The sequence below is a fragment of the Nipponia nippon genome, unplaced genomic scaffold (assembly GCF_047370975.1).
Source record: "Nipponia nippon isolate SJK-2023a ecotype South Korea unplaced genomic scaffold, ASM4737097v1 scaffold_42, whole genome shotgun sequence".
Taxonomy (NCBI): Eukaryota; Metazoa; Chordata; class Aves; order Pelecaniformes; family Threskiornithidae; genus Nipponia; species Nipponia nippon.
In genome coordinates, this window is record NW_028262361.1 from 962,469 (window position 1) to 974,720 (window position 12,252).

Sequence of the window (12,252 nt, forward strand, 5' to 3'; positions counted from 1 at the left end):
TGAGGTTGGGCGCTCGTGCGAGGCCGGGTCCCCGTGCGAGGCCGGGTCCCCGTGCGAGGTGAGGACGACGTGCGAGGCTGAGTCCCCGTGCGAAGTGAAACCCCCGGGCGAGACCGGCGCCCCGTGCAAAGCCGAGCCCTCGCGCGAAGCCGGCTCCTTGCGTGAGTCGGGCTCCTCGTGCGAGGCCGGATCCTCGTGCGAGGCCGGATCCTCGTGCGAGGCAGGGTCTTTGCTCGTGGCCGGGTCCCCGTGCGAGGCCGGGTCCTCGTGCGAGGCCGGGTCTTTGCTCGTGGCCGGGTCCCCGTGCGAGGCCGGGTCCTCGTGCGAGGCCGGGTCTTTGCTCGTGGCCGGGTCCTCGTGCGAAGCCGGGTCCTCGTGCGAGGCGGGGTCCCCGTGCGAGGGGGGCTCAGAGGCTGGTGACCAGCTGCATCTGCCCGTCGGGCTCGGCCCCCCCCGGCCCCTCGCCGCCCCCGAAGGCCTCGGGGCTGTGGCGGCGGGCGGGGGGGGGGGCGCGGGGGGGCCCCCCCAGGGAGGGGGGGGCGGGGGGGGCAGCTCGGGGCTGCTGTCGGGATAGGCCGTGTCGCGGGGGAGGGGGGGGGGGGCGGGGCGGCGGGGGCGGGGGCGGGGGGTGGCGGGGGTCGCGGGGGGCTCGGGGGGCCCAGCCCCCCTGGCCTCGCGCCAGCTCCTGGTAGAGGAGTCCCAGCTCGGGGGCGCCGGGGGGGCTCGGCGGGGCCCCCCCGCAGGTTGCTGTGCACCAGCTCGGAGATGATCATCTTCTCCAGGGCGGCGGGGTCCGGGGGGCCGCGGCGGGGGTCGGGGGGCCCCCCCCCCCCGCCCTCGGGGCCCCCCCGCAGGCTGTAGCTGTTGTTGAAGTTGCCGTTGAGGGGCAGAGGCTCCGGCGGGTCGCGGGGGCCGCCCGGGGGGGGCTCTGCGGGGAGGGGGCGTCAGCGGCGGGGGGGGGCGCGGGGGGGCTCTGCGGGGAGGGGGTGGCAGCGGCGGGGGGGCACGGGGGGACGAGGGGATCGGGGGGCGCGGGGGGCTCTGCGGGGAGGGGGCGTCAGCGGCAGGGGGGCGCGGGGGGCTCTGCGGGGAGGGGGTGGCAGCGGCGGGGGGGCACGGGGGGACGAGGGGATCGGGGGGCGCGGGGGGCTCTGCGGGGAGGGGGTGGCAGTGGCGGGGGGGCGCGGGGGGACAAGGGGAGCGGGGGGCGCGGGGGGGCTCTGCGGGGAGGGGGCGTCAGCGGCGGGGGGGCGCGGGGGGACAAGGGGAGGGGGGGGCGCGGGGGGGCTCTGCGGGGAGGGGGTGGCAGCGGCGGGGGGCGTGGGGGGAATGGGGGCACGGGGGGGGACGAGGGGATCGGGGGGCTTCTGTGGGGAGGGGGCGTCAGCGGCAGGGGGGCACGGGGGGACTGGGGGGCTTGGGGGGCACGGGGGGGCGGGTGGGGGTGAGGGGGTGCGAGGGGATTGGGGGGCCTGGGGGGGCACAGGGGGACACGGGGGGGAATGGGGGTACAAGGGGGGGCAAGGGGACTGGGGGGGCACGGGAGATATGGGGGGGCATCAGGGGGCACGGGGGGCTCAGGGGTACAAGAGTGGGGGGCGCAGGTGGGGGGCGAGGGGCCTGGGGGGGCACGGGGGGGGGACAGAAGGGGAATGGGGGGCCTTGGGGGGGCACAGGGGGGTGTGGGGGGACACGGGGGGACATGGGGGGGCTTGGGGGGCACAGGAGTCATTGGGGGGCACGGGGGGTGTGGGGGGACACGGGGGGCACAGACATGGGGGGCACTTACTGGTCTCGCGGAAGCTCCCTGGGGACAGAGGTGGCCGTTAGGGAGGGGCCGTGACCCCCCCAGCCCCCCAACCCCCCCCCCCCGCCCCCCCCCCCCCTCCCCCCCGGCCCCCCCCAGCCCCAGGGGGGGGGGGGTGGGGGTGATTGGGGAGATGGGGGGGGGGATTTGGGGTACTGGGGGGCTCCTTTCCCCGTCACCCATGTGGGGAGGTGAAAGGGGGGACAGTGGGGGATGTGGGGGGCACGGGGGGGTTGGGGGGTCCGCACCCCCATATCTCCCTGGGGAGGTGAAGGTGGGGGTACTTTTGGGGGTGCTCCCCCGGTACCAAACTGGGGAGCTGAAATCGGGGGTACTGGGGGGGGGGCCGGGGCCAGGACCCCCCAAACCCACCTGGGGAGTGGAAGGAGGGGGTGTGGGGCTGTGGGGGGTCCTGGGGGGTTTGGGGGGGCATAGGGGGAGTTTGGGGGGTCAGGCCCCCCCATACCCACCTGGGGAGGTGAACAGGGGGGGGGGGGGCTTTGGGGGGGTTGGGGGGTCCCGGGGGCGGTTTGGGGGGCCGGGCACCCCCCGTACCCCCTGGGGAGGTGAACAGGGGAGGGGGGGCTATGGGGGGTTTGGGGGGGCCATGTGCCCCCTGTACCCACCTGGGGAGCTGAAATTGGGGGGGACACGGGGGGGCACAGGGGGTCCAGGACCCCCTAAACACCCCCATACCCCCCTGGGGATGTGAAGGGGGGGGCTGTGGGGGGTCCCGGGGGCGGTTTGGGGGGGCCGGGCGCCCCCGTACCCACCTGGGGAGGTGAAGGGCGGGGGGGGCTGTGGGGGGTCCTGGGGGTGGTTTGGGGGGGCCGGGCGCCCCCGTACCCACCTGGGGATGGGGGGGGGGGGGCTGTGGGGGGTCCCGGGGGTGGTTTGGGGGGGCCGGGCACCCCCGTACCCACCTGGGGAGGTGAAGGCCGGGGGGGGGGGGGGCTGTGGGGGGTCCCGGGGGCGGTTTGGGGGGCCGGGCGCCCCCCGTACCCACCTGGGGAGGTGAAGGCGGGGGGCGAGGCGGGGGCGAAGCCCACCGACTCGGCGATGAGGGTGTTGTAGGGGCTGGAGCCCCCCCGCGGCTGCAGCACCGGGTTGGGCAGCAGATGGTTCCCCATCGTCCCTGCGGGAAGGGGGGGGGGGCCAGCACCCGCCGGGGGGGGTCCGGGGGGGGCCTAGAGGGGTCTCAGGGGGTCCCAAGGGTGTCCCCAAGGGGTCTGGGGGATCCCAGGGGGGTTCTAGGGGTCCCAGGGGGTCTAGAGGGGGCTCAGGGGGTCCCAAGGGTGTCCCCGAGGGGTCTGGGGGATCCCAGGGGGGTTCTAGGGGTCCCAGGGGGGTCTAGAGGGGTCTCAGGGGGTCCCATGGGTGTCCTGGAGGGGTCTGAAGGATCCCAGGGGGTCCCAGGGTGTCTGGGGGGTCCTGAGGGGTCTGGGGGGTCCCAAAGGGGTCTGAGGGGGGTCTGGGGGTCCCAGGGGGTCCCGGGGGAGTCCTGGGGGGTCTCGCCTTGGGCTGGGGGTCCCAGGGGGATCCGAGGGGTGTTTCCCCTTGGTTGGGGGGGTCCCAGCGTCTCACCTGGGTTAAGGGTGGGGGTCCCGGGGGTCCCCGGGGGTCCCAGCTGGGCTGAGGGCAGGGGTGGGGTCCTGGGGAGGTCCCCAGGGGGGTCCTTGGGGGTCCCAGCTGGGCTGAGGGCAGGGGTGGGGTCCCGGGGGGGTCCCCGGGGGGGGTCTCACCTCGGTTGAGGGTGGGGGTGCTGTTCAGGTCCCCCGCCATGAAGCTGGACTCCGTCTGCTTCCGCACGGTGTCGTTCCACATCCTCCGGATCCGGCTCTGGGGACGGGGCGCAGCTGGGACCCCCGGGAACCCCCCAGGGACCCCCCACCCTGGGGTCCCCATCGCCCCCGGGGTCCTGTCACCCCCCTGGACCCCGTTGTCCCCAAGGCCCATCACTACTGGGGACCCCCTCCCCTCCTGGGGACCCCCACCCTGTCACCCCCCAGCTCCCCCCACCCCGGGCACCCCATGGGCCACCCCACAATGGGTGGGGGTCACCCAGAGCCCCGGGACCCCCCACCCTTAGGCACCCCCTGCCCCAGAGCCCCCACGTCCATCGCCCGCACCCCAGGGAAGTGTCACCCATGGGGGAGGGTATCTAGGGGTGCCAGGGGTGCTGGGGGGGTCTGGGGGTGCTGAGGGGAGTCTGGGGGGTGCTGGGGGGCTCCAGGGGGTTCTGGGGGGGCTGGGAGGGACTGGGGTGAGTCTGGGGGGTGCCAAAGGGGTGGGGATCTGGGGGTGCTGAAGGGGATCTGGGGGGGTTCTGGGGCACTGAGGGGGCTCTGGGGGTGCCATGGGGGGGTCTGGGGGTGCCGGGGGACTCTGGGGGTCTCTGGGGGTGCCATGGGGGGTCTGGGGGTGCTGGGGGGTGCCGGAAGGGTACAGGGGGTGCCGGGGGGGATCTGGGGGTGCTGGGGGGATCCAGGGGGTCTGGGGAGGTTCTGGGGGTGCCATGGGGCGTCTGGGGGTGCCAAGGGTGCCATGGAGGGGGTCTAGGGGGTGCCAGAAGGGTCTGGGGGGTGCTGGGGGGATCTGGGGGTGCTGGAGGGGCTCTGGGGGGGTCTAGGGGTGCGATGGGTGGGTGCCAGGGGGCTCTGGGGGTGCCAGGGGGTTCTGGGGCACTGAGGAGGCTCTGGGGGTGCCATGGGGGGCTCTGTGGGGGGCTCTGTGGGTGCCATGGGGGGGTCTGGGGGTGTCAGGGGGCTCTGTGGGTGCCATGGGGGGTCTGAGGCACTGAGGGGGCTCTGGGGGTGCCATGGGGCAGTCTGGGGGGGCTCTGTGGGTGCCATGGGGGGCTCTGTGGGGGCTCTGTGGGTGCCATGGGGGGGTCTGGGGCACTGAGGGGGCTCTGGGGGTGCCATGGGGGAGTCTGGGGGGGCTCTGTGCATGCCATGGAGGGCTCTGGGGGTGCTGGGCGGGCTCTGTGGGTGCCATGGGGGGCTCTGTGGGGGCTCTGTGGGTGCCATGGAGGGGTCTGGGGCACTGAGAGGGCTCTGGGGCGCTCTGGGGGTGCCATGGGGGGTGTGGGGGTGCTGCGGGGGTCCCACCTGGGTGCCGGTGTAGTAGCGGGTGTTGGTGCGGATGGCCGAGGTCTTGAGGGCACCCAGGGTGGTGCCGGGGGGGCTGCGCAGGCAGCAGGATGTGTGCCGCAGGCACTTGCTCAGCTCCCGGTGCACCTGGGGGGGCGCAGGGGGCGTGAGGGGGGGCAGCACCCCGGGGACCCCCTCCTTGGGGACATCCCCCACCCTGGGGACCCCAACTCCCTCACTCCCCCAACCCTGGGACCCCCCCAAGGGTCACCCCCCCCACCCAGAGCCTCCACATCCCTGGGACCCCCCCCCAGAGCCCCCCCATTCCCCTGGGACCCCCGTCCCCAGTGTCCCCCCACCCAGGGCCTCCCCATTCCCCTGGGACCCCCCACCCCCAGATCCCCCCACCCTGGGGCGGTCCCCAGGGTGCCCCCCACCCCTGGGTGCCCCCCAACCCCTTGTACCAGAGGGCTCAGAGGAAGATGAAGATGCCCCGCATCAACCCCCTACCCCACGCCGCCAACCCTGGGTGCCCCCCACCCTTAGGTGCCCCCCACCCTTGGGTGCCCCCTCCCCCCACCTTTTTCTGGAGGGCGCAGTGGAAAACGAAGATGAAGGTGCCCTGCAGGGCGTTGCAGGCGGTGAAGAGCGAGGCCGTCAGCACCGACTCCCGGGTGACGAAGAGGAGGCCGAAGGCCCAGGTCAGCCCCAGCAGCAGCAGCAGCGCGATGGCCCCCAGCGCCCACGACCTGGGGGACACCGGGGGTCAGGGACCCCCAGCACCCATGATCAGGGGGACACAGGACCCCCAGCAACACAATCTGGGGACATGGGGGGTCAGGGACCCCTGGCACCCACGATCTGGGGGGGTTGGGGGCACAGGGACCCCCAGCACCCATGAACTGGGGGGCACAGGACCCCCAGCACCCACAATCTGGGGACATGGGGGGTCAGGGACCCCTGGCACCCACGATCTGGGGGGGTTGGGGGCACAGGACCCCCAGCACCCATGATCAGGGGGCCACAGGGGATCAAGGACTCCCAGCACCCATAGACTGGGGGGCACAGGACCCCCAGCACCCACGATCTGGGGGGCCACAGGGTCTGGGGGAGACAGGAGGGTCTTGTCTGGGTTTTGGGGTCCCAGGGGGAGCCCCAATTTTGGGGGCTCTCTCCCCATTCCGGGGTGCTGTGGGTTTTGGGGTGTCCGTCCCTGTTTTGGAGCCTCGGGGGGGGTCCCAGTTTCGGGGACCCTTCCTCATTGGGGAGGGTGGCTCCTGGGGTCCTTTTCTGGGGTCCCAGTTTTGGGGTCCCCCCCTGTTTCGGGGCCTCACTTGATGCTGTCGAGGCGGCTGGAGTCGGGCTTGAGGGCGGCGGAGCTGCGCACCATCTTGTGCAGCGTCACCAGCAGGAACACCAGCGTCACCTGCGGGGACGGCCCTCAGCGCCCCGCCACCGCCCCACGGCGCGGCCCCCTGCCCCATGGTGGGACCCCCAGCACCCCCAGCCCCTTGGTGAGACCCCCAGCTTTCCCCCAGCACCCTCCATGGGCACCCCTGGCCCCCCAGCACCCACCACCCCATACTGGGACCCCCAGCACCCCTTACCACTTGGTAGGACCCCTTGGTGGGACCCCCAGCACCCATTGCCCCACAGTGGGGACCCCCCAGCACCCCCAGCCCCACAGGGGGACCCCCCAGCTTTCCCCCCAGCACCCTCCATGGGCACCCCTGGCCCCCCAGCACCCCCCGCCCCTCGGCGGGACCCCCAGCACCCCGAGCCCCCCCTGACCAGGATGACGAAGGCCACGGGGCCGATGAAGCTCCAGATGAAGTAGTTGTCCACACGCAGCCAGCACCTGGGGGTGGGTGGGGTGTCAGGGAGCCACGCCCCTCTCTGGCTGGGGAGGCCACTCCCCCAGGGACTAGACCCCACCCCCAGGGCTTGATAAGACCACGCCCACAGTCCAGACCCCACCCCCAGGGCCAGGCTCCACCCCCAAGGCTGAGGTTCCACCCCAGGGACCAAGCCCCGCCTCCAGGACTCAGGCTCCTCTCCCAAGCCCCGCCCCCAGCAGTGTCAAGAACAGCAGCCACAACCACAACATCAGGGAAAGTCCTGCCCCCAGGGCTCAGGCCCCGCCCCCAGGTCACACCCCAGGGCTCAGGCCCCACCCCATGGCTCAGACTCCACCTCCAGGCCCCACCCCTGTTGCTCAGACCCCATCCCTGTGTTCAGGCCCCGCCCCCAGGGCTCAGATCCCGCCCCCAGGGCTCAGATCCTGCCCCCAGGCCCCACCCCATGGTTCAGGCCCCACCCCTATGGCTCAGATCCAATCCCCAGGCCCCACCCCTATGGCCCAGACCCCGCCCCCAGGCACCAGGCCCCGCCCCTACAACTCAGACCCCACCCCCAGGGCTCAGACCCCACCCCCATGGCCCAGACCCCACCCAGGCCCCACCCCTATGGCCCAGGCCCCACCCCTATGGCTCAGGCTCCAGGCTCAGACCCCACCCCTATGGCCCAGGCCCCACCCCCAGGCACCAAGCCCCACCCCTCCAGCTCAGGCTCCAGGCTTAGACCCCACCCCCAGGCACCAAGCCCCACCCCTCCAGCTCAGGCCCCGCCCCTAAGCCCCCCCCCCCCCCCGGCCAGTGCCCCCAACATCACCCACCACCCCCATGACAGTGGGGGGGAAGCCCCGCCCCCAGGGGTTCAAGCCCCGCCCCCAGGGCTCAGGCCCCGCCCCCCACTCACGCCTGGTCGGTGCCGTAGCTGCGGTGGTCGACGGCGGCGGCCACGGCCACCACGACGGCGGGGAAGCAGTAGCCGCCGGCGTAGTAGTACTTGCGGCGGGAGAGGTCGCTCTCGAAGACCTCGAGCAGCAGCAGGTAGAGGTGGACGCCCTCCAGGCACAGCCAGGAGAAGGAGGCCAGGAAGAAGTAGTGCAGCAGCCCTGCGAAGATGGGGCAGGCCACCTGCGGGGACGGGGACAGCGTGGTGGGGACAGGGGGGACAGAACAGGGAGGGGACGCCGCAGTGAGGGGGCAGGCCACCTGCGGGGACGGGGACAGCGTGGTGGGGACAGGGGGGACAGAACAGGGAGGGGACGCCGCAGTGAGGGGGCAGGCCACCTGCGGGGACGGGGACAGCGTGGTGGGGACAGGGGGGACAGCGAGGGGATGCCGCAGTGAGGGGGCAGGCCACCTGCAGGGATGGGGACAGCGTGGGGACAGGGATGGCAAGGGGACCCCGCAGTGAGGGGGCAGGCCACCTGCGGGGACAGGGACAGCGTGGGGACACAGGAGGGACAGGACAGTGAGGGGACCCCGCAGTGAGGGGGCAGGCCACCTGCGGGGACGGGGACAGCATGGTGGGGACAGGGGGGACAGGACGGCAAGGGGACCCCGCAAAGATGGGGCAGGCCACCTGCGGGGACGGGGACAGCGTGGTGGGGACAGGGGGGACACGGGGGGGGGCAGGACAGCGAGGGGACCCTGCAGTGAGGGGGCAGGCCACCCATGGGGACGGGGACAGCGTGAGGACAGGGACAGCGAGGGGACCCCGTGACAGTGGGGGAGGCCACCTGCAGGGACGGGGGTCCTTGGGGTGCTGTGGATGTCCCTGGGGTGCACCGGAGGGTCCCCGGGGTGCTGTGGGGGTCCCCAGGGGTTGCAGGGGGTCCCTAGGGTGCCACAGAAGGCCCCAGGGGTGTTGTGGGGGTCCCGGGGGTGCCATGGGTGGCACAGGGGGTCCCAGGGGGGCTGTGGGGGCCCCAGGGGTCCCATGGGGGTTTCAGAGGGTCCCAGGGGTGCTGCAGGGGATCCCAGGGGTCCCATGGGTGGCACAGGGGGTCCCAGGGGGGTTATGGGACATCCCAGGGGTGCTGTGGGGGCCCCAGGGGTGCTGTGGGGGGTGCAAGGGGTCCCAGAGGGGTTACAGGGGGTCCAGGGGTGCTGTGGGTGGGGCAGGGGGTCCCAGGGGGGTCGCAGGGGGTCCCAGGGGTGCTGTGGGACATCCCAGGGGTGCTGTGGGGGCCCCAGGGGTGCCGTGGGTGGAGCAGGGCATCCCAGGGGTGCTGTGGGGGTCCCGGGAGGTCCCAGGGGGTCCCAGGGGTGCTGTGGGGGCCCCAGGGGTGCCGTGGGGGGAGCAGGAGGTCCCAGGGGGGCTGTGGGGGTCCCAGAGGTGCCGTGGGGGCCCCGGGGGTGCCGTGGGTGGAGCAGGGGGTCCCAGGGGGGCTGTGGGGGTCCCAGGGGGGTCCCAGAGGTGCCGTGGGGGCCCCAGGGGTGCCGTGGGACATCCCGTGGGGGGTCCCAGGAGCCCCCTCCCTCCCCCCCAGACCTGGTACTGAGTCTTATCGATGCCGACGAGGAAGACGAGCTCGGCGAGGAAGAGGCTGATGCAGAGGTTCTTGTGGATGGTGGTGCGGTCGGAGGGCAGCCCCCGCAGGCAGCAGAAGGCCGAGATGCAGACGCCCAAACAGACCAGGGCCACCACGATGCCCACCCAGGAGATGACGGACAGCAGCACCTCGTTCAGCCGCCCCTGGTACTGCCCCCCCCAAAAAAAAATAAAAATAAAGGACCGCGGAGAGGCGCAGGCGTCACCCCCGGCTCTTTTCAGGGTGTCCCCAAGGCGGCGGTTCCGTCCCCCAGCTCACGCTCTCGCGGTGCGCCATGAGGACGGCGAAGTTGGTGAGGTGGCTGCAGGCGCAGGAGGTGTGGGTGGCGTTGGTGTCGAGCAGGCGGCAGCCCTGCGTCGACCAGTGCCCCGTCATCGACCGCTCCGAGTAGTTCCAGAAGGAGCAGTTGGCGTTGAAATGGTTCTTGGCCTGGCGGGGGGAGAGGGGGGTGTTTGAGGGGGGTCCCTGGGGTTGGGGGGGGGGGGTCTGGGGTGATCTCAGGGGGTCCCTGGGGGGATCCCAGGGGGTGGGTGAGGGTCTCGGGGATCACAGGGGCTCCCAGTGGGGTCCCTGCGGAGATCCCAGGGGGTGGGTGAGGGTCTCAGGGATCACAGGGGCTCCCAGTGGGGTCCCTGGGGTTTGGGGGGGTCCCTGGGAAGATCCCAGGGGGTGGGTGGGGGTCTCAGGGATCACAGGGGCTCCCAGTGGGGTCCCTGGGGTTTGGGGGGTCCCTGGGAAGATCCCAGGGGGTGGGTGGGGGTCTCAGGGACCACAGGGGCTCCCAGTGGGGTCCCTGGGGTTTGGGGGGTCCCTGGGGGGATCCCAGGGGGTGGGTGAGGGTCTCGAGGCTCACAGGGGCTCCCAGTGGGGTCCCTGGGGTTTGGGGGGTCCCTGGGGAGATCCCAGGGGGTGGGTGGGGGTCTCGGGGATCACAGGGGCTCCCAGTGGGGTCCCTGGGGTTTGGGGGTCCCTGGGGGGATCCCAGGGGGTGGGTGGGGGTCTCGGGGATCACAGGGGCTCCCAGTGGGGTCCCTGGGGAGATCCCAGGGGGTGGGTGAGGGTCTCAGGGATCACAGGGGGTCCCAGTGGGGTCCCTGGGGTTTGGGGGGGTCCCTGGGGAGATCCCAGGGGGTGGGTGGGGGTCTCGGGGATCACAGGGGCTCCCAGTGGGGTCCCGGGGCTTGGGGGGGTCCCAGGGGGTCACTGGGGGTGGGTGGAGGGCCCTGGGGAGATCCCAGGGGGTCCCGGGGGGTCCGGGGGCTCCCTGGGAAGGTTCCAGGGGGTGGGTGGGGGTCTCAGGGATCACAGGGGCTCCCAGTGGGGTCCCTGGGGTTTGGGGGGGTCCCTGCGGAGATCCCAGGGGGTGGGTGAGGGTCTCGAGGCTCACAGGGGCTCCCAGTGGGGTCCCTGGGGGTGGGAGGGGGTGCCTGGGGTTTGGCGGGGCCCTGGGGGTAGCCCAGGGGGTGGGTGAGGGTCTCGGGGACCACAGGGGGTCCCAGTGGGGTCCCCAGAGCTGGGTGGGGGCCCCAGGGGGTCCTGGGGGGTGGGTGGGGGTCTCTGGGAGGTCCCCAGAGCTGGGTGGGGTCCCAGGGTGTCCCAGGGAGTGGGTGGGGGTCTCTGGGGGTCTCCAGAGCTGGGTGGGGGCCCCAGGGGGTGGGTGGGTGTCTCTGGGGGGTCTCCAGAGCTGGGTGGGGTCCCAGGGGGTCCCAAGGGGTGGGTGGGTGTCTCTGGGGAGGTCTCCAGAGCTGGGTGGGGGTCCCAGGGTGTCCCAGGCGGTGGGTGGGGGCCCCCAGAGCTGGGTGGGGTCCCAGGGGGTCCCGGGGGGTGGGTGGGGGTCTCTGGGGAGGTCTCTAGAGCTGGGTGGGGGTCCCAGGGGGTCCCAAGGGGTGGGTGGGTGTCTCTGGGGGGTCCCCAGAGCTGGGTGGGGTCCCAGGGTGTCCCAGGGGGTGGGTGGGGGTCTCTGGGGGGTCCCCAGAGCTGGGTGGGGTCCCAGGGGGTGGGTGAGGGTCTCAGGGATCCCAGGGGGTGGCAGTGGGGTCCCTGGGGCAGCGTGGGGGTCCCAAGGGAGCTCCCAGGGGGTCCCGGGGGTCCCACCTCGAGGTGGGGCAGGGTGAAGACGACGGGGTCCATCAGGAAGACGCGGCTGGACTCCTTGTTGATGGAGGCGGCGATGACCTGGGAGTTGACGACGAGGGGGGGGGCGCGGGCCCCCCCCTCCCCCCCCAGCCGCACCGTCGCGTTCTCCGTCGAGAGGAAGAGCCCCAGGTTGTTGTAGAGGATGAAGACCACCTTCACCACCCCTGGGGGAGCCGCCTGTCAGAGCCCGCCCTGCCTGGGCCCCCCAAAACCCCCCCGCACCCCCCAAATCCACCCTGGCCCCCCCAGAGCCCCGGGAGCCCCCCAAACCCTGCTGATCCCCCCTGATCCCCCCAAATCTCCCCAGAGCCCCGAGGTCTCCTGGGACCCCCAAAGACCCCCCAAAGCACCCCGACCCCCCTGGAGCCCCCCAGAATCTCACAGTCCCTCTCGAGATCCGTGACTCCCCCACCCCGACACCCACTGACACCCCCAAAGTGCCCCCAACCTCCCCAGGACCCCCTCAAACCCCCCGGCCCCCTAAGACCCCCCAGGACCCTCAGGACCCCTCTGGGTGCCTCCCTGCCTCCCCCAGGACCCCCCCAAGACCCGCAGGGTGCCCTTGTGCCCCCCTCAGACCCCCCAGGACCCTCGAGACCCCTCTGGGTGCCCCCCTCAGACCCCCCCAGGACCCCGTGGGTGTCCCCCTGACCCCCTCAGACCCGCCCCAGGACCCTTGAGACCCCCCAGGTGCCCCCCTGAGACCCCCCAAGGACCCTCAGGACTCCCCTGGGTGCCCCCTTGCCCCCCTCAGACCCCCCCCCCCCCCAGGACCCCCTAGGTGCCCCCTGAGATCCCCCCAGGACCTTCAGGAC

At 73.4% G+C, this 12,252-nt stretch overlaps 1 protein-coding gene across 1 annotated transcript in view; it reads right to left on the minus strand.

The window, feature by feature from the left end:
• Positions 1-405: 405 nt before the first annotated feature.
• Positions 406-12,252, minus strand: part of LOC148052920 (adhesion G protein-coupled receptor L1-like) — a 36,814-nt gene continuing 24,967 nt past the window's right edge. The window contains 13 exon segments of the mRNA XM_087778106.1: positions 406-722; positions 724-928; positions 1,790-1,807; positions 2,814-2,942; positions 3,550-3,646; positions 4,918-5,046; positions 5,480-5,648; positions 6,234-6,325; positions 6,691-6,757; positions 7,657-7,877; positions 9,241-9,450; positions 9,560-9,730; positions 11,396-11,601. Of these exon segments, the coding sequence (XP_087634232.1) occupies positions 407-722; positions 724-928; positions 1,790-1,807; positions 2,814-2,942; positions 3,550-3,646; positions 4,918-5,046; positions 5,480-5,648; positions 6,234-6,325; positions 6,691-6,757; positions 7,657-7,877; positions 9,241-9,450; positions 9,560-9,730; positions 11,396-11,601 (2,030 nt within the window). The 3' untranslated portion in view covers position 406.